We start from the raw sequence: 22,840 nt of genomic DNA, 5'->3' as shown, positions 1-22,840 counted from the left end.
AAGGTAAAGGGACCCCTGACCATTAGGTCCAGTTGTGGTTGACTCTGGGGTTGCGGCGCTCATCTCTATTGGCCGAGGGAGCCAGCGTACAGCTTCCAGGTCATGTGGCCAGCATGACTAAGCCACTTCTGGTGAACCAGAGCAGCACATGGAAACACCGTTTACCTTCCCGCTGGAACGGTACCTATTTATCTACTTGCACTTTGAGGTGCTTTCAAACTGCTAGGTTGGCAGTTCATCTGTTCATAATGGATTTTTAAAAATATCAAATTGCCCAGATGCATCTGAGTAACTAATAATAATAATAATAATAATAATAAATGATATATACACATGACCCGGAAGCTGTATGCCAGCTCCCTCGGCCAATAAAGCGAGATGAGCACCGCAACCCCAGAGTCGGCCATGACTGGACCTAATGGTCAGGGGTCCCTTTACCTTTACCTTTAAGCAGTATACAAAAAAGATCATGTAAAAACATGTCCAGCATCCTGGACACATTGCAAAATGATATTGATTACAGCATCAAGGATCAGGAGACTGTGGTTTCAGGCGGGTCTTAATAGTGCTAGATCAAGCACTAGGCATGAGGCTTTGCTGAACAGAAATGGTTTGTCTAGATTCCACATGGCTGCTTTGTAGCATCTGTCTGCTTTCCAGCTTGAGGTAGCAGAACAAACAAGTCTGCAGAGAAAGGTCATGGAGCGTGTTTGAGACAATGCTGTCTTTTCCCATCCAAATCCAGTTTTGTACAGAGAGAAGTGCCTAAGAAAGGCACTAAAAGCCCACCTCATGCCAGGTGTCACCATTTTCCCGTTTTGTTACAGAACCTGTCTTTGGGAGTGGGTTATTATCAGCGGGGGGGAGGGGGGGGGAATAACTGGTACTGAGATGGCCAGGTTAATATTCCAGGATCTTTTCAAGGGATTAGTAATTCTCATGCATGGCAACACGTCTGATCACTGAGAAGCATGAGAGCTTTCATTCTCTAACAGGAAGCCAGCAAGGTCATAGCCAAGGTGAAGGTATTTTTAAATCACCTTTCCCCCAATCCTCATAGTAGAAATATTACCTCAATAGATTAGCTCTTCGTGTAAACCCTCACCCAGTTAGAGTGCATCCTTCATCCTCTAACAGATAGCATTATGTTGCAGCCAACCTTTTTGCCAATTCACAAATCTACCTGGTTCACAGCTGCCGCCACTCATGATCAAGAAATTTTCAGTGCGAGCAGCTGAATATAGGACTGAAGCAGTAAGGTGAGAATCTGGGAAATGACATGGTTCAGTCAGGCTAAAAATCACTGCTAAGTGCTAGAAAGCAGACACATTTTCCACTTGCCGTTGCTCTTACCAGCTAATTTGGGATCCTATTCTCTCCCCACCCACCTTCCTGAGCACATCAAACCCACCTGTCCTGTGAGGAAGGGCAGCAAGACCATTTGGGGCCCAGTGAACTTACCTGCCACAATGGGAGTGACAATAAGCTGCCAGATTCCACCCAGGCCCCAGAGGGCCAAGATGCCACCCTCAAAGGTAAACAGTTTCCAGCGGCATTACAGTCACTTCCAGGAAAGTGCAGCTGCCATGTTGTTGATTTTTCCATCAAGTCCTGTTTTACGTTTTCAAATGTGAGCAGCCCATTCTAAATAACATGCAATCCCTAAATCTAATTCATAAAATAAATGCAAACACAGACACTAAAAAAAAAAGCTTCCCTTTTACTGAACAGATGAATATAAACATTATAGCACCTTGTATATGAAGAGGAGCATCATCTCTCCACATTGTAATAGGTTTTTGGAGGATAATTGTTTTCTTTTGGGTGAAGGATGCTTTTCAGAGGATCATTCTATTCCCTAAAATTACGAAATGATACAAATCACAATCTTGTCTAGTAATGAAGGCTGATGCTTCTCCTCCTTTGTAACTCAGATTGTGAATGGTTTGCAAGGGTAGCCCCTCAGAGATTAACCTTTCATTCACCATATTTGCCTGGAGGGAAACACTTTAAGAAATGATTTCACACTGACTGAAGTATCAGGAACAAGAAAATGTGTTGCTGCTTCTCTAAGCATGATCCTTAGAAACCAGAGAAAATCAAGGTAAGTCTCATCCTCACCTTACACATGTTGAAATTCTGTTAGAAATGGAATGCCATATAAAAAGTAGGAAAAAATAATGAAAGTAGCATAGTGGAAGATTTCTTGCCACAAAGGCTGAGTCTGCATATAACAGGAAGCCATAGTTAAATGAAGTATGGCTTATCAAGAATGTGCAAGCATTCACATACATGCCTGCTCATACTGTGCCCACCCTCTTCCTTTTGCCACACCAGAAGGAAACAAGGCAGAGCACTGCCATAGGGTTACGTGGAAACCAGCACAAATGGTTTATTTTTCTCCAAACCACAAGAACAAGCCACAAATGTTCTTGATACGAGAACTGGTTCTCAGGGAGTCACCATTTGAACAGTTTCCTCATTGCTGGTAAGCCATACTTTGTTTGAATTTACCATTATGTGCAAACCTGGCCAAAACGTACCGGTAACTTAATGCAGTCCTTGTTTTGCAGTTAAATGTAACCGCAGTACATTTCTATTCAAGAAAGCATGTGCAGGGATGTCAATTTGAAGAACGTAATATGGTCCTCAAGCACTTATGGCATCTTTACAATTAAGATGACCCTGGCTCATTCTGGTAGTTTTAACTTGCATTGCTTAGAATACATCTTTTTGTTGCATGATTCCCCCCTTGTTCAGAGGTACTGCCCACCCCCCCCCCACCCCTCGGTATCTGTACACCCTGAGTTATATGGGGGATTGGCACTGAATCTTTGCTACATACCAATTAGGAGAAATACCAGTTGAAGCATCCCCATTATACTGAAATAGCTCATAGGAGAAGAAATAATGCAAAATAGCTGGAAAATAAACCAATCCGGGTGCACACAAACTTTTTTGAAACAACATCTAATGGACAGAGACAGCATGGAGAAAGTCGATGCAAAACAAAAAGGCCAACTGGCCCCAAGCCTACAAACAGTCACAAAGGCGACTCCATCTACTTACATGCATACATATCACTGTGACACCAAGAATATGAATGCTCTTTTAAAGAATTAGAAAATCCTGACATTATTCGTTCGTATTTCTAGCCCACTCAGTCCCAGAGACTAGTCATGTGTTAGTAAGTTAAAACAAATTTATAAACATGTAAAGTGGCAAATTAAAATCTGCTGAACAGATTTAAATCCAAAACCGAAGCTCCAAACTGACTCAGCTCCTAAAACCAAGCCAAAACAAATGGCGTTACACTGCTCTGAAAAGATGTTCCTTAAGGCAGGTGAGGCTCCAAAGGAAGAGTACTGCAGTTATGGGGCAGTTACTGAGGATGACACTATTCATGCTTCTGTTGTCTGTTGCTAAGACAGGGGTCAGCAAACTTTTTCAGCAGGGGGCTGGTCCACTGTCCCTCAGACCTTGTACGGGGCCAGACTATTTTTTTTTGGGGGGGGGGGGCGGGGGACTGAACGAATTCTTATGCCCCACAAATAACCCAGAGATGCATTTTAAATAAAAGCACACATTCTACTCATGTAAAAACACCAGGCGGGCCCCACAAAAAACCCAGAGATGCATTTTAAATAAAAGGACACATTCTACTCATGTAAAAACACGCTGATTCCCAGACCGCCCACGGGCCAGATCTAGAAGGCGATTGGGCTGGATCCGGCCCCCGGGGCCTTAGTTTGCCTACCCGTGGCTAAGACAGTCCACCTCTATCATTCTTAAGAGGCTTCAAATGGATGGACAATGGCCCCAGATAGTGCCTATTTTTATAGCTGTTGACTTGGAAAGGAACCACAAAGCAACGTGGCACTAACTTTATCAGAAGGGTCAATTTACCAGGTCTGGTTGAGTGCTTTCCAGTATATGTCCCAACACGGAAATATTTTACACTAAGGGCTGTCTTTGCAATAGCAGAATTTATTGCAGTGGGGCTTTCGCCATCTCCTTTCTCCGCATCCCCCAATCAGCTCTGGGGGAGTCAGGAGTATTCCAAGAACAGCATGAGAGGGGAGACAATTCCATCAGGCAAGCACAAATGTTTATGCTTACGAAGCAGTCTCTATAAAGCTACTGTACTTTGAATCCCACCCTAAAGTTCCAGAATATTTTCAAAAAATGCTATCCCATACCTAAAGGTTGACTGTTGTTATTAAAAAAAAAAAATTACTACAGTAAATTTCTCTCCAATTATTTCCCATAGAAAAACCGGTCAATAAATGTATCACAGTTCAAGTCCAGTGAATGAAATTGTTGAACGCTATAAGAACATGAATGCTACATGCATTCATGCAGCCACAGTCAATGCTTTCAAAACTTTTAATTATGCTCAAACAGCTGGTAGCATCATTGACTCAAAGCCCAAGATTACCTTGATTGCTCTGTCATTATCTCTAATCAGCTGCTTCTTCTCTTCTTCAAACTTTTGTAAAACATCCTGCAGACGCCTTTCTGCAGCAAGCTGCTGCTGGCTGCTTTCCTCTGTCAGAGAGGAAATGGTTGTCTTAAGTTCAGCTATGATCTAAAAAGAAAACAGCATGCTAAAACTCCTACAATAGTAAGAAGTTTATGTTTTGCATGTATTTACACTTGACACAAAAATCTGAGTTAGCAAACTCAACTGTGAAAACTAAATAGTTGAAATTAACATATTACAACACTAGCAAGCATAACGTTCTACACAGAGAAAAGAAATACAGCAAGACCCAGAATGGCATAAAATTGCCGAACGTAAAAATATATGAAAAAATTTTCCACTATAAAATTCCCCAATAATTTACTCACCAGAACAAAGCACATTTGTTATGAGAAAACATGGGAAATAAGGGTTTCCAATTTTCCACTTCGCTGCAATGATTTTGTAAAATCAATCGTCTGAAATATTCTTGCACGTTAGGATATGTAGCAATGATTCATGACATTCTGAGCTAACCCCCAGAGAATGACAATTGCAATATAAATGATAAACATTGGATACTTTGGTTTAGTTGGCATTTGCCAACTTTCTTGAAGTTGCTTTTGCCAGCTTGAAGAAGCTGCAGTCAATTGCAGCGCATGCTCAGGGAAGGGAAGCAGTTTTTTAGGGGCTGCAAAAGCTGTGGTCTGAATTGGACTCTGGAAATTCCCTACACATGTGCAGAGAATTGTGTCAGGGGTGGGTTTTTTGTTGGGGGGGGGAACCTCTAGACTCTGGTCCACGACATATCACATTTAGTTTATGAAATTAATCTAACATAGCAGTTAGTTCCTACTATGATTTGGCAAGTTTTGAATGAGAGTCTCACAAAAGTCTGCATGCATGCTTGTCATAATACTTGTCTTCTATCTAAGGCCACTGCTTTCAGCACACTCACTTAAGAGAAAGCCTTACTAGACTCCACTGGGCCAAGTTCTGAGAAAACATCCCAGGGTTCAGGCAGTAATGACAGTCAGTCACCGATATATAAAAATCCTTGTTTGCACTAGAGAACTCTGGACCCAAGTTGGGAACAAAAACAAGGCAGTATTGTGATGAGGTAGACTGTGTACGTGCTTGAGCAGGGGATTTTATTGTTGTTAGTTTGTTGTTTTGTTTTATTGCAGCTGTTTTTGCCATACTTATTCTCTCTCTTTTTTAATAAATAATTTTTATTGATTTTCTTTCTTGCAACAAATATCCATCATCATTACTAAACATTCATTTTCCAATCCCCCCCCACCCCGTTGACTTCCCTCAAACTCCATTTCTGGCTTGTTACATCAAATGATACAATCTGCTGTTTATATTGTCATACTTATTCTCCAGTTGCATCTGTTCATAATGGATTTTTAAAAATATCAAATTGCCCAGATGCATCTGAGTAACCAATAATAATAATAATAATAATAATAAATGATATATAGACTGTTTAGCACAGTTTGTCAGCTTTTCAACAACAAGGATAATTCAAAGGAAACAGTTGTCCCTAGTAAAGAACTGATATGAAAATATATTAAATAAGGGAACACAACTGGGAAATGCTTTCTTGAAAGGAGCTCATCTGTAGCTGAATAAAGGTACAGTCTTGTACAATCTTATACAATCTTGTACAAGGTACAATCATCTCATGGCTGCCTTTCTGTCCTAAATAAATGGCATGTTGAGCAGAAAAAATTGTGTATGTGCATCTACCTAATTACCCAATGTTCTGGGACTAAATCACTAATTCAACAGTGCAGATGTATACAACATTAGACTAGTCATTTGGCTTGTGAAGTTGGGATGCTCTAAAAAAGCACACCCAATCCCACCAAAAGAGTCCATGGAAACATACGTTAAAGAATCCAGCTCAAGTAATTTTAAATTATTCGCTTAATTAAGATAAAATTGCAGAGAGAACACAGGGTGAGAATACCTGGATGGGACTCTAAGGTTCTTCTGGGTTAAAAAGCTGTGATGTTTTAATAATATATTAAGAAATTTTTGAAAGCAGCGGATAGACAAGGAAATGCTTTGGGCAGTAAATCTCAGGGGAGAAAAATGTAATCGTTTATTTTGCCCAAACTTCAGAGAGAATTTCTTGGAATCTATTTTTCATGTGTGGGTGTTAAAAAGCAAATGTTCCAAGAGGCCAGAGAGTGTTAGATTAGGCTGATGTTGTCAGCAGCCCGACCACATGAAAGTTACAAGTGACCTATTATTAACATTACATTACGAAAACTTTGTTCAAATGACAGTGTGAGGCTGATGCAAATCCCACAAGAAGTGAAGACATTCAGAATTAAAGATGAAGTCCAATATTTTAATTTGGTCTCTGTGCCAATAATGTGGCCTAAAAGGCTGTGATACGTGTACAAACCCTTACAACAGCCTCCTCAGATTAAAAGAAAATAGAAACACACAGGCTAAGAATATGTCCACTTGTTCTCCAGGATATGTATAGAAACTGCTTGTACAGTTTGAATCCCATCCTTGGTGCAGTCACTGATTAATTTATTTATAAAATTATTTGGACCTTGCGTTTTGGCTCTCAATAGGTGCTCCATTTCCACGTCTTGGAGGAAATATTTCTGCTCCATTTCCACGTCTTGCTGAAATATTTCTGAACAGATATCACCAAGAACACTGACCAGTTCCCCAGAACAAGACCCGCTGCTTACAATGACAGACTGATATTTTTCCCAGTCAGTGGATTTGCTCCAAAAAAAAAAAAAAAGGGGTTGATGAAAATCTGCTGACCAGGAAGGACTCCAGCCAGCTGTTTCAGCAGAAAGCTAGAGAAGTTCCTGCTTGTGGATCATTAAGTCAGTCCTACAGGCTGCCAGTTCAGCCAAGTTAGGTTCTTATTGCTGCGCCATTTTCACGCCAAGTTTTGGAGTTAGGAGTATTAGCAGTCTTTAGGCAGAATTCCTCCCAAAGGTCTCTTTTCTTGCTATAGCTCCTATTAGAGAAGTGGGTAGGTAGGATCAGTGCTTTTTTCGGGGGGGGGGGGTGCAGGGGGACGCATACCCCTAAACATTTTGTGAATCTAAGTTTGGCCTCACTAAGGGGGAGTACTTCAATATGAGTGGAAAATGAGAGTAACCCTAAACATTTTCCTTAAAAAAAAAAAAAGCACTGGATAGGATAATATGTTTTATGATTCAGTAGCATCTAGGCCACTTTGCATCATATGTAAGATTATATTTCAAGCAACCACCTCTGAATTTCCAATCAGTTCATGCATAAAGCAAACCAGGTCGCAATAGTTCCTTGTTCAACCATTTCCTGTATCACCCAGCAAGGAAGCTGTATGAGCCTTTCCTGAGTGATATAGAGCAGAGCATTGATTCACTTACTCTCCCCCCAAAAAGGGCAAAAAGTATTCATCAACAAAGTACAAAACAATATGGGAACAACTGGAGCTGGGTTTACATACTAACACTGCAAGAACAGAAGCAAGTCTGCCTTATTTCTATTTTCATTTTGAAAACTGAAAGAAAAGGGAAAAACAATAACCCGATAACAAAAACCCAAGTTTTGTAAAAGTAGGGGGGTTTTTTGTTTTATTTTTATGTTTCCTACCTGTGAAGATTTGGCAAACTTCTGACTGTATTCCTTTTCAATCTGCTTCAACCTGCTGTTGGCCTGAAATACACACACATACACACACACAAAAAGGAAACCAGATTATCTCAGATGAAGAACGTGTACAGACATTTTGCCACTGACCCCTATTGCCTGGCACCTCGTCTACATGCCTATCACTAAGCAGCTGGGATCTCTGCCAATTCCAACGCCCTTTTGTGGCAGCCAAAAAACCGCTAGGGCTTGTCTTTGATCTACAGCCAACTATTCATCACTTGAAAGGCAGGGGGGGGAGGAGAATAGTACCTCTGCTGCCAATTATTAGAGAAACATAAAGGACTCTATGGATTAAAAAAAGACAGGGGGAGAAACAGAGTTTATCAGGATGACTTCATCTCTGTGAGAAGAAAAAAGGGAAGGAAAAAACCCATAAGCTCCACTGGAGGCTGTGAGGGTACAATGTGATGCATACTCTATGATTTTGTATGCCAGCTGACGCCTGCAAGTTCCTTTTGTCATATTCTTACACCTTTTTTTACTGAAAGCTGGCGGCTGTTGAAGTAAAAATCCAATACGCTATGGAACCACTTGGCTTCCCTTTGACCCCCCCCCCTTATCTTTCACATCATATTCATAAGCCAAAAAGCAATCTGGAAAGAGGGGGTTCGTTGCTGCTTTTGATATCACATGCAATTCCTGAATTCAGTTCCTGAAATTCACCACACACACGCAAAAAACACCACGTAAATTTTCTCTACCTCCCCTTTCCCCCAGCCTACTTGGGCCACAATTTTGAAATAAAGATTTCTTTTAATAACCAGTTCCAAAAAGACATCTCTCAGAACTAATTACGCCCAAGTAATTTGCTCAGTGTTCTCATGTTTCTGGATGCAGAATGGCAAAGCCATACGTTCTAAGTAAATGTTTGTAGGTGACACAGCACAGTGGCTGTGCTCCAACAGCTCTGATGCATGGGCTCCTCTGTTCCATTACGGAGCAGGCAGGCACTAGGCACAGCACACCACAGACAATCATTGTGCTGATGTGGAATGTTTTTATGAAAGGGGACAAGAAGCTCTGGACAACGCCCACTGAGTTTTGAGAAAAGCATTAGAAAAAGCAAGCAGTGAAAAGAACTGACTCTGTGGCTAAAGCTATGAGCTCAACTTTGGAGCTCAATTCTGCAGCTGTGGGTCAGAATTAACTTCTCTCTGAACTAAATATAAAAAAGAAAATAACTTAGCCTGTGCCAGCAATGAACTCCTCTGATGCCAAAAGAACACTGTGCAGGTACTGGAGACCACCCACAGGTGATCAAGGGCAGAGCTAGGGCCCAAAGAGTCTCTTCAACATTGGGCAGAGTAAAACTGGGTCATGTATATACAAAGACTCTATGCATTTTTTCAATTATTTTTGTGTGTGTGGAGCAGTGAAAAAGATGTACAGCTTGCAGTTGCTGTGGGACTAGCTCTATACAGAAATTATAGAAATCTAACAGTAGAGGAGGAGTGTTGCTTTGAGGACTGAAGCCTACTGGCTTTGACAGAATAAGAATACCCCGCCCACCTGGCTGGGTTGCCCCAGCCACTCCAACAAATATAAAAACACAATAATACTCCCCCCAGTCCTTCTAGTATTCAAAAAATATATATGCAAAACTGACCAAATTAGACTGCAAGCAGTGTAGGGGGTGAAATGGATGGAGTCATTTTTGTTATACAGTGATACCCCGGAAGACCATTTGACTTCCAAAACGTTCGACAACTGAGGCGCAAAGGGCGGTCTGCGAAGTCAATGGAGAAAATTGGAAGAAATGGCAGTGGAAGCCATTTGACTTCCAAGGTGCCTTCGACAACGGAAGCATTTACTTCTGGGTTTTCAGCGTTTGAAAACCAGAACGTTCGGCTTCCGAAAACCGAGGTACCACTGCACTTATATCACCCTCTTAAGTGTTCCCAATGATCACCAACCCCATGCACAAGCAGTTTAGCTTCAAGAATGGTGCAGCACCAAACCCTTCTAGACACCCACAGCATCCATGCTCACGTAAAGTTTGCTACCCATGACAGTAAGCATTCACTGAGAAAACACTGGGGAAAAACACACATAAACTCCACCCCAAACCAGTTTGACCAGAGAGAATGGCAGTACAGATGCCATTACAATGCAAAGGCAGTAATGATCATTCAACACAACACTGCCACCAAATTTGTGGAAACTAGCATCTGTTCTGTACGCTGCCTAGAAAGATAAAGGGTAGGGAGCTCTTGAGTGCTGCTAAAACTATTTTTGTTTGGTTTCTCTCCTCATCTCTATGATTTTTATATCTGGCTTCTGGTTGTTGGTTGTTTTGCTTGGTTTTTTTTCTTAGTCTGTATTGTAACATGGATCGTATATTGTTGTAATTGGTGTTACAAGCTGTCTTGCAGGCCCCATGAGGGCATGATATATATTGCTGCGTGTAAATAAATATCCCAGGCTCAAACCTGGGCACTCAAAGGCAGAACTGTGTAAACAGGAATACATTTTGAGGGCCTTCTTATATAGGGGAAAGCTATGGTGTCATCAAATGAAAAAACTATTTGTCTGATGAGGCCACTCTGGAATTACACACATGGCATTCTGATCAGACAAGCAATTCTCTGCAGCGTCCAGCTAACAGAAAACCAGTCCTGTGACTGTGCAGTAGAAGCCTACTGTGTATAGCACTAATTGGCTAGTATCTGTAACAATCCCCAATCCCCAATCCCCAGAGCAGTTTTAGAACTTTGTAGAACTCACAAAAAGAAGTGATACTCAGCTGAATGTGTACCTCCTGCCATGGAAGACAAAACTCCTGTTTTAGTATTTTGTTTGTATGCAACTTACTCTGACTAACATTGTGTACATTCTGAACCAAATAATTTGCCAAACTTATTCAATTCTGCAAACTCTGCTAGCAAACAAATTTGCATTATCTCCCCATAAATTATTCTAGTTTGACTAGTGATGGGGAGGGACAGCAGCTATGCAGGTTAAGCCCCACCCTAGACTACTGGAAAACTTTGTTCCCCCTTTAGCGTTGTCATTTTACCACAAGAATTGCCTGAATTTCTTCAGCATATCTTTGCAACCACATGGGCTAGAAACTTGTATTTTATATTTTATATTTTATATTAAGCCTTGTTTCTGAAAGATTTCCCTTTTATCCAATTAAAGGTAAAGGTAAAGGGACCCCTGACCATTAGGTCCAGTCGTGGCCGACTCTGGGGTTGCGGTGCTCATCTTGCTTTATTGGCCGAGGGAGCCGGCGTACAGCTTCCGGGTCATGTGGCCAGCATGACTAAGCCGCTTCTAGCAAACCAGAGCAGCGCACGGAAACGCTGTTTACCTTCCTGCAGGAGCGGTACCTATTTATCTACTTGCACTTTGACATGCTTTCGAACTGCTAGGTTGGCAGGAGCAGGGACCGAGCAACGGGAGCTCACCCCGTTGCGGGGATTCGAACCGCTGACCTTCTGATCGGCAAGCCCTAGGCTCTGTGGTTTAACCCACAGCGCCACCTGCGTCCCTATTTTTTTCCAATTAGGCTCTGGTAATACCCATGCTTCCTTGGAAGAACATTCTATTGACATCAATAAGGTCTGAACATTTTAAAATCAAGTTTCATGAGTTAAATACAGGGGCAAGTGTTTAAGCAGGGGTGCCAGTGTTGTGGGGAGATGTGTAATTGATGCACTTGTCGTTCTACCAGTGATGAAAAGCTGCTACAGGTATGCAGTTCGTTTATATGTCAGCATTCTGTACTAATTATATCCATATTGTAAGCTGCACCATGTTCAGCCAAAGCCTGAATGATAACAGTTAGCTGGAATTGGATCAAAAGGATGTACAGTGCTATCGTTTAAGGCCTTCATACTGTGCTAATGAAGGTTGTATTATCTGCTTTCTTTTCAGTAATATCTTAACAGATACACTACAATTTAACACCAGCTCTACTCTTCAGAAAACACACTACTTGCTGGTAAAACCATGTTAAACTTCCTTAAGCAGATCAAAAGTGATGATTAACAGATATTTGTCTTGTAAAGAGAACTTTTGAAGCATTCCTTTCCTCTTGTCTGACTCACTCAGCAGAGCTGTGGGCCAGTGTTTGTGACACTACAAACAATTGCTTATACAGTGATCAGTTCTGACATCATAAACACTGGGTTGTGGTTTCCCTGAATGAATGAGCTCTGCAGCTGGCTGCTGCCTAAGTGAAAGTTTTCATTCCTAAATACCTTGATGAGCAGCCACGAGGAGAACGGAAATGACAAATGGGTTTGGTTTTGGCAAAAACATAATGGCTCATAGTTTGCAAGAGCAGCTGTCTCTCTAAAGTATTATAGCTCTGAAGTCCACATAGGCATCAAATCTCTGTGTTTATGATTATGTCCTTAGCTCACCCTGTATTGCCCAGTTACTGTAGGGCATATGGCATGCTATTATCTCATGCGTTTTGAAGGAGAGGCAAACACTGTTCCTTACCTAAGTGTTATCAATAGCCAATAAGTATTGATTGACGGAAGACCTAAGTTATTTAAAACAAGCACAATGTCTGAAGCAACAGGAAACATGAGCAACTGAGTTTCCCAATTCTCATTTAACATACAAGACATTGCTAAAACAAATCTTTAATAAATATTTCTAGTTGCGACTCACTGATAAATGAATCATCTTTGCAATCCATTGAAACTTTGGAAAGCAGTTTGGCAAAGCATCTAGAAAGGTAGCCTCAGGTACAAGTCCAACCAGAGGTAATGCACTGACATCAATCTAGAAGATGTCACAAGAATATCAGCAGGCATCTCACACAGAAATGAAAAGGTACCACTGTTCTCCCTTCCTGTCCTGGTACTATTCAACCTCAGGCAGAGAAATCAAGGGAAGGAAAATATTGGGCTGACCGACACATAATGCTGAAATGCTTGCACACCTCTCCTCCTTCCCCATGGCTGGCAGAAGAACTTCTGAAACATTTCATTTCATTTTTTGATGAACCCTGGCAAATATGAACCAGAGATTTTGGTTTAAAAGGCTCTCAAGTGAGCAAACAAGCCCACTTCAAACCATAAGGTAGGCTTGTTTAACTCACCAGAATGCACTTTAGTCAATCATTTCTGGTCCATACACAATGAGAAGGGGGAAAACAACCGAGAAGGCACTGAAAGAAAAAATGGAGGCCTTAAGGTGTACAGAAAAAGGTTTGTTTGGCCCAGCACATTTCAGAACAAATCTTCTCCAGAGGCACTTGTGAATAACAGCTCTCAACCTGGTCCATAAACCACTCTTGTCTGCACTCACCAACATCCAAATAAGGGCAGTCAACATGATGACAAAATACCCATGAATCAGGGGGGCAGCACTAGATCAAGGTCTCTACCGATGAAGCCCTCTCTCATACTTGATTTGATAGAGATGTATGTATGTAGTGTCCACATGTTAGGAGGCTGTCAGCGGCTCCTGGATGGTGGCCCAGGAAAGTATAAAGACAAGGGAAGGATTCTTACCATCCTATTTTAATTATTATTCAGTAATTATAGACAGAGGCTATAGAACACAGCCTCTTGGATAATGGCCTTGCCCTAGTGAATCTCCACCCCCTGTCTCTCCCACTTCCTCATTCGTCACTTCTAAGGGTGGTGCTACGTGCCCTCTGTCTTTGAGCTCTTTACTCTTCTACTTTCAAGGCTCACCAGGTTTTCTCTCTCTCTCTCTCTCTCTCTCTCTCTCTCTCTCTGTGTGTGTGTGTGTGTGTGTCCCCTGGAATGCTTTCTAATGACATGTCAGCCAGGTTTTGCTCTGACTCTCCTATGATTTCCCAACCTTTCCCTTCATCTGCCTCTGAGCTGCTACCTTCCTCAAACCCCTGTTGTAAATCTATACTGTGTTTCTCTTCCTCTTCCCTGGAAGGTTCAGAAGGGGGAGGCGGTCTCCGACCTGGCCACAGTGATCCATGCGACAGTCACCTCCAGGCTTGACTAGTGTAATTCGCTCTATGCGGGGCTGCCCTTGAAGCTGTCCCAGAAACTCCAGCGGGTGCAGAATGCAGCAGCGAGGCTCCTCACAGGGTCTCTGCCATGGGAGCATATTCACCCAGTGCTTTTCCAGCTGCACTGGCTCCCGGTGGAGTACAGGGTCAGATTTAAGGTGCTGGTTTTGACCTTTAAAGCCCTTCACGGTCCAGGACATTCGTACCTACGGGACCGCCTCTCCCGGTATGCCCCATGGAGAGCCTCAAGGTCCATAAATAGCAACACCCTAGTGGTCCTGGGCCCTAAGGAAGTTAGATTAGCTTCAACCGGAGCCAGGGCCTTTTCAACACTGGCTCCAGCCTGGTGGAACGCTCTGCCTCATGAGACCAGGGCCCTGCAGGATCTGATTTCTTTCCACAGGGCCTGTAAGATAGAGTTGTTCTGCCTGGCCTTTGGCTTGGAACCAATTTGATTCCCTCCCCCTCTTTCTTTTTTCTTTGTCCTTTCTCCTCCTGTGATGAGGCTGCATTTTAATATTTTAATGTTTCAATATTTTAATGTTGTATTTTAATCTTGTTTTTAAATTTTATTCATTTAATTTGTTTTTATTATTGCTTGTTAGCCTCCCTGAGCCCGGCCTTGGCTGGGGAGGGCGGGGTATAAATAAAAATTATTATTATTATTATTATTATTATTATTATTATTATTCCTCCTCTGCCCAGTCCCTGACACCACATCAGTGGAGCACATCAGTGGCAACCAGAACACCCAAGCAGACTGATTCAGCAACTGACCTAAAACCTAAATGTCTGTCTGTCTGTCTGTCTGTCTGTGTCCCCCCCTCCTTTCCTTGTTATCCTTGTCCCTCTCTATCCATTCTTCCTTTATTGTCTTCTTCATTGCCCACATCTAGACCGTAAGCTCTTTGAGGTGGAGGCCTCTCTATTGGGCTTCAGTGGTATTCTATACATTGTAAATTGTACCAAGTATTTTATACATGGATGGTACTAGCTGTAAAAATGGTGTCTGGGAGGAATTTTGCCGACTCGGCAAAATGTCAGGGAAAACCCGGATGTATGGCAACGTGATGGGGAAAAACAGTGGAAACAGTTCAAAAACACTATTTTGGGGGTAGGTTTCCCCAAATTTGGGTCTGCTCCCCCCAAAAGCTAAACAACTGGTGGGTTTCTTAAAAAGTTCAGTAATTCTGCAGGTGTCAGGAATTTTACTTTTTGAAATATGGCAACCCCATACTGCCCACTAGTTGCCAAAATCCATGTTCCTGAGTTGTCCCTATTACTTGGTCTGCATTCAACACTATCTGACCACCAGTGCATGGGCTGCTGTGCCAGTGAGAGGGCAAGAATAATGGAAGCTTGTGCAACTGGTTGTGTATTAGGCCTGCAATAATATATTGTGCAGCTAGCCAGAAGAACCAAGCTGGCTTCCTACATCTTCTTTATGGAAGCCATTCCACTAGCATTGCTAGTACACCTGTAAGGGACTTTAACTTAGCATTACATGTCTCACATTTTAACCCTTATTTTAAGGATAAGTCTGCCAACCTAGCAGTTCGAAAGCACCTCCGGGTGCAAGTAGATAAATAGGGACCGCTTACCAGCGGGAAGGTAAACGGCGTTTCCGTGTGCGGCTCTGGCTCTGGCTCTGGCTCTGGCCAGAGCAGCGATGTCACGCTGGCCACGTGACCTGGAAGTGTCTGCGGACAGCGCTGGCCCCTGGCCTCTTAAGTGAGATGGGCGCACAACCCCAGAGTCTGTCAAGACTGGCCCGTACGGGCAGGGGTACCTTTACCTTTTTAAACATGAAGTCATAACTTTTTAATGATGAACAGGTTGATTTTCTAGAACCTCAGTAAATTCTCATGGATGTGATGACTCAATTGCTCCACAAAAATGGACTGAAGACTAATACAAAAGGCAGGATCTGTAGTTTAGTTATCAAGTTTCTAAATGGGATGATTTTTCACAAGCAAATGTAGCACTCAGTAAAATAATAAAGAATTAAATACTCGGTCACATTTTCAGAAATGATCTAATCCCCAACCCCACCCCAAAATACCTCTGGCCTCTTTCCTTATGGAGTTTATATGTGAAAGTCTTCCTTCAATTCCAGTAAGCACATTCTGAGTATGTTTTCCACAATGCATTTTTCAAAGAACAGGCTTCAGCCGGTTAAACGATGAAATAAAATTTAACAATATTTTAAAAAGCACAATGGTAAGGCAATCGTTCTATATGAGTTAATATTCTCTAATTAGCTGAGTAAAAATATAAGCATACTTTTAAAAGGCAAGGAGGGAACTACAGAAGGAAGACTTGCTCCAGGGAAGAAGCAACAGTTCTCTGATGTATAGCAAAGAACTGCACATTAAAGGGCTAATGTAAATGGGTCCATATTCTAAAAATAATAATTAAAAAACTTCCTTACAGAAGTCTCCTATACGAAAAAGGGGGGGGGGAGCACTGAATAGTTTTGACTCATGTCAAGAAAATTACTCCAAGAATGGCTAATTCTACCATATATCCTAAAAAGGATCAGAGATAAGACATGGTCTCAAAAGATAGCATGTAACTACTCTACTAAAACATCTGCCCTGGCCACTCATACACTGCCAGGGCAGGTTCAAGGTTCTTCTTGTACAAAGTCCTGAAAAACTTGAACCCTTAAGGACTGCCCGAGCCCTTACATCACTGAGATCATTCAGAGGTGAGGTTTTAATTGTCCCGTGTGTTACAGAGGCCTAGCTGGCCTCAGGCATTTAGTACTGCCAGCCCCATTCTGCGGAATACTCTTCTAGCAGAGATTTGGCAGGCATCCTTGCTTTGACTTTCAACTGTCTCTTGAAGACCTTTTCATGCCAGCAGGCCTTTGCAGCTCTTTATTTTTGATTAGCCGGTCACCTTATTTTTATTTTTTAATGGTATTTCACCCCGCCCTGGCATTTTATGAATCGGCAGTTTAGAAATACTTTTGCAAATATGTAAGTCCTGCTGCTATCAAAGTCAATAGCAAAACTCCCAAATTTTAATGCTATCCTGGATATGGGAAAAACAGGTCTTCCCCTGTGATGACAATCAGCTGATGGTCAGTGCTCAGGAAGCACTGCTCACCCTTTTCGCTAGTGGATCATGTGATGCCATTGTGATGGAAGGTGATGATAGGGCAGCCTCACCCATCTGTCAAACTTGGCCCACAGGTATGTGTATGGAGAGGTTTTGGCATACTGGACCAATGGTGTATTCCCTACCCTTATTTGAGCCAATCTGTTCAGTCTCCAAACTGCTGGTGTTCTGCATGCACCCAGACATAGGTTCATTCTGAGATGGGGAGAAGTAACAAGAAAATGAATAAAGGCAAACCGTTTTGTAGAAGCCTACGGAAGAGCTTCTTTTGAAGTTGAAACTGTGAATTAATTGCAAACCAAACTGCAAAGATGCTAATGGTTAAGAAGAAATCAGTGTGATTAGTGCAAAAAAATAGTGCTGAGTTTTGTGGGAAAGACTTTATGAAATATAAATGTTAACAAAAGGGGGGGTGTGCTCTAATAATTTAATAAATGCCTTTGATAAGTCATGCAAAATCTCCTGCTGTTTTCTGAAGTACAGCCAAAATCCATGATATGAAGTAATCAATGTTCCTTAGTAAGATTACACTGGATTACTTTAAATAGTTTTAAATAGAACAAAAGCTTCAAAAAAGAAAAATAGTGCAACTTCACAAAGCCAGAAAGCATTACCAAACCAATGACTAATCATATGCAAGTCCAGCAAAATCCCAATTAAAAGTAGAATGGAATGTATTGCTCAATCATGAATGCAATTAAAAACATAAATAAGACTTTTTGGAGACTCTAGTTTTTCAGTATTTCATTGTTTATCTGTACTCAGTTTGCAGCTGTAGGTCAGAATTAACTTCTCCAGACTAAATATCAAAAAGAAAACAGTTTTCAGGATTTGTCTTCCATTCATATATATTACACACACAAAGACACTCCAATTCAATCACTCACTCACTCACACACTCCAATTTATTTCAAATTCACACCAGAATGGCAACAGTTTCACCTAAATCAGATTTTATACAAGTTAAACATCCTTCCTATACTCAAATGTGATTGTAAAAGTACTTTGATCTCTATTTCCAAATATATTTCTCTGTGTAATCCATGACAAAATATAATGTGATTTACTGTATCTCTGTATGACAGCCCAACAGCTGACAGAACTTAGTAATTTAGCATAAGGGGAAAAAAACCTTCTGGCACCAAAATATACAAATCGTAATTGAGGCACTTTAGTATCGTATTACAATGAAACATATGCAGGCTGATCATAAAGACTTCAAAACAATTATAATTCTTTCTCACCCATTTAATGAAGGTGGTTTTTATTCCCTGACATGTTCTGCAGCTGCAAGTCATTTTGGAACACTTTGGGGTTTTTTTTTCCACATTAAAAGACTGTGTAGGCCTAAAAGCATCAAATTACGCAACTCCTGGTTTTGCAGCCATTCCCACCATCCTTAAAATCTTTTACATTTCTCAAGTCAGGGTGAGACAAAGGAAGAAGAAAACGATTTTCTGAAACATGTACTCTAAATCAGGACTGGCCTGACATCAGTCTTCCCTGGCCTTTAGAATCCCTGTGGTCCACCAATTTAAATTTACAAAGGAAAAATGCACACTCAGAACCTCTTCATAGTTCAAGCCACTGCCAACCTGTGTTAACTGATTCTGCATATGCGTTCTTGCATTAACAAGTGTCTTACTGGGTGGATCAGACAAGGTCCGCCTAATCTAGCAAGAATCCCAGGGAAATGGAAGTTGGCCGGAAGCCTGCCACTTTCTTTTCACTTCAATGCCTTGTTGCATAGCTTTGAAGTAAACATCATCGCAGGACAAATCCAACATTCTGGTTAGAACTATTCAATTGCCGAGAAAGGGAATTATTGAGAGAAACAATCCTACATATCCTAGGGTTACCAGACGTCCCCCGATTTGCAAATCTGTCCCCGGACAAATTCCGTCTCCAGAATGTCCCCAGATTTGCAAATCTATCCCTGGGAAACGTGGCAGTGGCAGCCTCAGCAGCCCAGAAGCAGCCTGGTACTGCAGTTGGCTCTGGCTGGCTGAAGGAACTGCTCGCTGCCGTGGCGCCTGCCATTTTTCCTCTCCAGAAGTCCCCATGTGTCTTGTGTTCAACACATCACATGGGGACTTCCAGAGAGGAAAAATGGCGGGTGCCACGGCAGCGAGCAGCTCCTGAAGCCAGCCAGAGCCAACTGCGCTACCAGGCTGGCTCCAGGCTGCTGACTGCCGCCGCCGCCTCCACTGCCAACAGGAAACTGGGGATGTCTGGCAGTACAGATCTCCTGCCCCCTGCCTCCTTTGTTTTGACCGATTGGGGGAGGCTTGGGAGTCGCAGGCGGGCGGCTGTTGCCCAGTTTTTTAAAAAACTATGCGCATTTATGTTTCACAAGATGCGAAAGAAGGGCTTTACATCTTACCTGGCAGAGAAACCGTGTGCCTTGCACCCCTCCTCAGCAACGGCCACCTGCCTGCAACTCCCGAGCCCCCCACCCCCGATCGGTCAAAACAAAGGGAGAAGGGGGCAGGAGTTTGGGGAAGGCTCAGGAGTCACGGCGGGCGGTGCGCCGTTGCTCAGTTTTTTAAAAACTCTGCACATTTATGTTTCACAGGGTGTGAAAGAAGGGCTTTGCACTTTTATACAATATGCATGTGTGCTTGGGCCCAGGGTCTTTTGCTTCACCATCCCTACTACTGACTCCTTGTTGCTACTCAGTTTTTTTTTTTTAAAAAAGTGTCCCCAGATTCATTTAAAAAAATCTGGTAACCATAACATATCCAGCCAAAGAAGGCAGAACGAGTACAAGTAAAAAGAAAGAACATTCCTCAAAGCGAGCGGCATTTTGGACGAAACATGCAAGCCGAGCTGACTTGAAGAGTGTTGCGGTAACCTAACTGGTTTATAATGGCCAGAGATTTTGTAGATGTCAAATGCGAGATCTACGGTTCCTAATGCATATACGACTACGTGGCTTTCAAATACTGGATTTTGCAAACAAACACAAATATGCTAAGCTGCAGGATGTAATGAACCCAGGCAAGTTAGCATTTGTATGCTGATGTAGTGTGCTTTTCAATGAAGCAAGGACGGCATGTTAAATAATAGATGCTTGGGGCTACGCAAAGAAAAAACAAAACACAAACAATGGATAAGGATATTTTGGAAAAGCCGACAACTTGCTGCTTTATCTCAGGAGAATCTTACCAAGACAGGTATTTACAGTTATTTCTAGGAAAGAAAGAAAAAGTTGTGGCAACATGGAGGTGGACTGTGGGGTGAGAGAGAGAGGGGGGAGTTCCAACATTAAAAGGGTTGTCCCGTACTAAAGAGCTGCTTTAGCTCCCAGCTATAGCTTAGACCCTCCAAGTGTCCCTATATACAGAAGCAATCCCGGTTTCTGGTTTGATACTGGAATGTCCTGCTTTTCCTTAGGACATTTGCATTAAAAAGGTACAAACAAACAAAATAGATAATTAAATAATGAAAATGAAATGAAATGTTGAAATCCAGGCAAACTTCAGATAAGAGCAAAACTGAGTACGGTTTCTACACTGCCAACTTCAGACTTAAAATTGGGGGTTGCAGGGTTTTTGTGCTAGAATGCTGTGATTAGCATGTAAACCTGATCTGTTTTCAGTGTGTAGACCGTAGGTAGGCAAACTAAGGCCCGGGGGCCAGATCCGGCCCAATTGCCTTCTAAATCTGGCCCACGGATGGTCTGGGAATCAGCATGTTTTTATATTAGTAGAATGTGTCCTTTTATTTAAAATGCATCTCTGTATTATTTGTGGGGCATAGGAATTTGTTCTTTATTATTTTTTTTCAAAATATAGTCTGGCCCCCCACAAGGTCTGAGGGACAGTGGACCGGCCCCCTGCTGAAAAAGTTTGCTGACCGCTGTACACCTGCCTCTTTTGCAATGGCCACTTTGAAAATTCTCTTACAGAACAATGTGGCAACACAATAAAGGCTTGCACTGATCATTCTTCCAGACCTAGCAGAATAGCATGGCAACAATGATGAGCAGAGATTGTCAACTATCTATATATGGGATTTCAGGGGAAGGAAGGCAGAACTCTGGCAATCTGATCAGGGAAGCTGCTACTCTCATTCTTCACAGCCTGATGATGTCCAGAGTGCAAGAACATGAGTCAGCATGATATCCATGCCATTTAATCGAGCCTGGCTACCTTCCGCATGTGCTAAATAGAGATGCACTTGCAAGCAAGTATACCATTCTTGTCTATAGAAGTATTAGCAATGGGACAGAAGCAGATGCCATATAGAGTAAGGAAAAACAATGCAAGGTTTTAAAAGGTGATTTAAAATTCAGAAACCAATGGAATGAAAAACATCTTCTTGCAAATTGTTCAGCAACAAGATATATATGACTTCAACTGCAATACCATGGCCTTAAACCACATAGTTATGGTGAAGTAGCATGCTGCAAACATGCTACTGTGACCAAGAGTTGTTCTCACTGAATAGAACATCAGTACAGGCAGATTTGATAGCTTCTAGTGTTGTAAGAGACAGTGAGCATCTCCAGAGGGTGAACTGAGTGTGGTATCCTTTTGAAGGTGCATGCACTGTGTGTTTAGGGACAGAAAATGCACAAGTGTCTGTGTGCGTGCGTGCATACACACACACACACACACACACACACACACACACAATATTATACATATGGTTCAAAATGCACATGGCTCAAAATACAGCTGTTTTATGACATGTTTGAAGTGTTCCAAGGTTGCTTCCTTAGAGTATTGTTAGCATGTCAACTGATATTTTAGGGTCATTCGTTCTGAATGATTATTTTCTTTGCCAAGTAAATTCCAAAGACGAATGTTACTAACAGATATATTTCGCCAAAAATCACATCTGCACCCACTTAAAACTACAGCTGATCTCTTTCTTTTACTAATGTCCAGCAAACTCACAAATCCACATGAGCTTTTTTCATTGTATTACACCTGGCTAACTAATGTTTACCCCAAAGGTTCTGTTGACACAACCCGTAACATCTGTGAGACAGAAAGGCAAACTACACATTACACGGCAGCTGTATGTGTAACAAAGCTCTAACAGCACCTTCTCCACTGTGGGGAAGAGAGATTTGTTCCCGAGAAGGTGCAAGAGGGAAGGAAGTGACCTTTCCATTGTCACTTGCTTTCCATTTGAACCGCCGCCCCACAGCTGCAAAATATCCAAGGAGATATCAGCAGCAACGTAATGCAAAGTCCTTGCTCCCACCCCACTTCAACAATAATTGTTAGTGCAATCTGAGCTCCAGTAGGACCTACCTCCAGCATATTGATTTGTCAAAACAATATATATTATAATTTAGTAGAACTAGAATGACTGCCTATCAGATGCCAATATATATATTTGAAGAGAAGAAACAAATTAATTCTATCTTAATCTAATTGTATTAAATATGTTTAGATATTGCATGACATAAATCTAATAACCAAGCTCATTAAATATTTTTTTTGTGTTCTGAAGAAGTCAGACAAAATACAATACCCAGTCTGTATATTTTTTTAAAGTGTAGGATGGTTGATATATATACATATTTGCTTTTCTAACATTACATGAAATAAAAAGCTGAAAGAAAGATCATAATTCATAATTCAAAGTAACCC

The 22,840-nt window shown here is 41.8% G+C and overlaps 1 protein-coding gene and 1 long non-coding RNA gene across 8 annotated transcripts in view; one reads left to right on the top strand and one right to left on the bottom strand.

Moving 5' to 3' along the window:
• LOC307210110 overlaps window positions 1-7,105 on the top strand; it is a 75,607-nt gene extending 68,502 nt beyond the window's left edge. Inside the window, exons 4-5 of one of the 3 annotated variants that reach the window (XR_013835831.1) lie at window positions 1,357-1,535; window positions 7,063-7,100. This is a non-coding gene — a long non-coding RNA (uncharacterized lncRNA). Of the gene's footprint in view, window positions 1-1,356; window positions 1,925-7,062 lie in introns of those variants that run through there. The other 2 variants (XR_013835830.1, XR_013835832.1) reach the window with 2 other exon arrangements.
• Window positions 1-22,840, bottom strand: part of CEP112 (centrosomal protein 112) — a 210,426-nt gene that overhangs the window by 42,978 nt on the left and 144,608 nt on the right. For 3 of the 5 annotated variants that reach the window (XM_079965385.1, XM_079965388.1, XM_079965386.1), the window contains 2 exons: window positions 8,090-8,152; window positions 4,439-4,588 (listed from right to left, as the gene is read on the bottom strand). The exons of 1 other annotated variant lie outside the window; for it this stretch is intronic. In XM_079965385.1, the coding sequence (XP_079821511.1) occupies window positions 4,439-4,588; window positions 8,090-8,152 (213 nt within the window). The remainder of the gene's footprint in view (window positions 1-4,438; window positions 4,589-8,089; window positions 8,153-22,840) is intronic. One more of the 5 variants, XR_013835792.1, reaches the window with a different exon arrangement.

This window comes from Podarcis cretensis (genome assembly GCF_951804945.1).
Source record: "Podarcis cretensis genome assembly, chromosome: 2".
In the NCBI taxonomy this organism is placed as follows: Eukaryota; Metazoa; Chordata; class Lepidosauria; order Squamata; family Lacertidae; genus Podarcis; species Podarcis cretensis.
The sequence above is the reverse complement of the archived record's forward strand: the minus strand, read 5'-3'. Positions and strand labels throughout refer to the sequence as shown.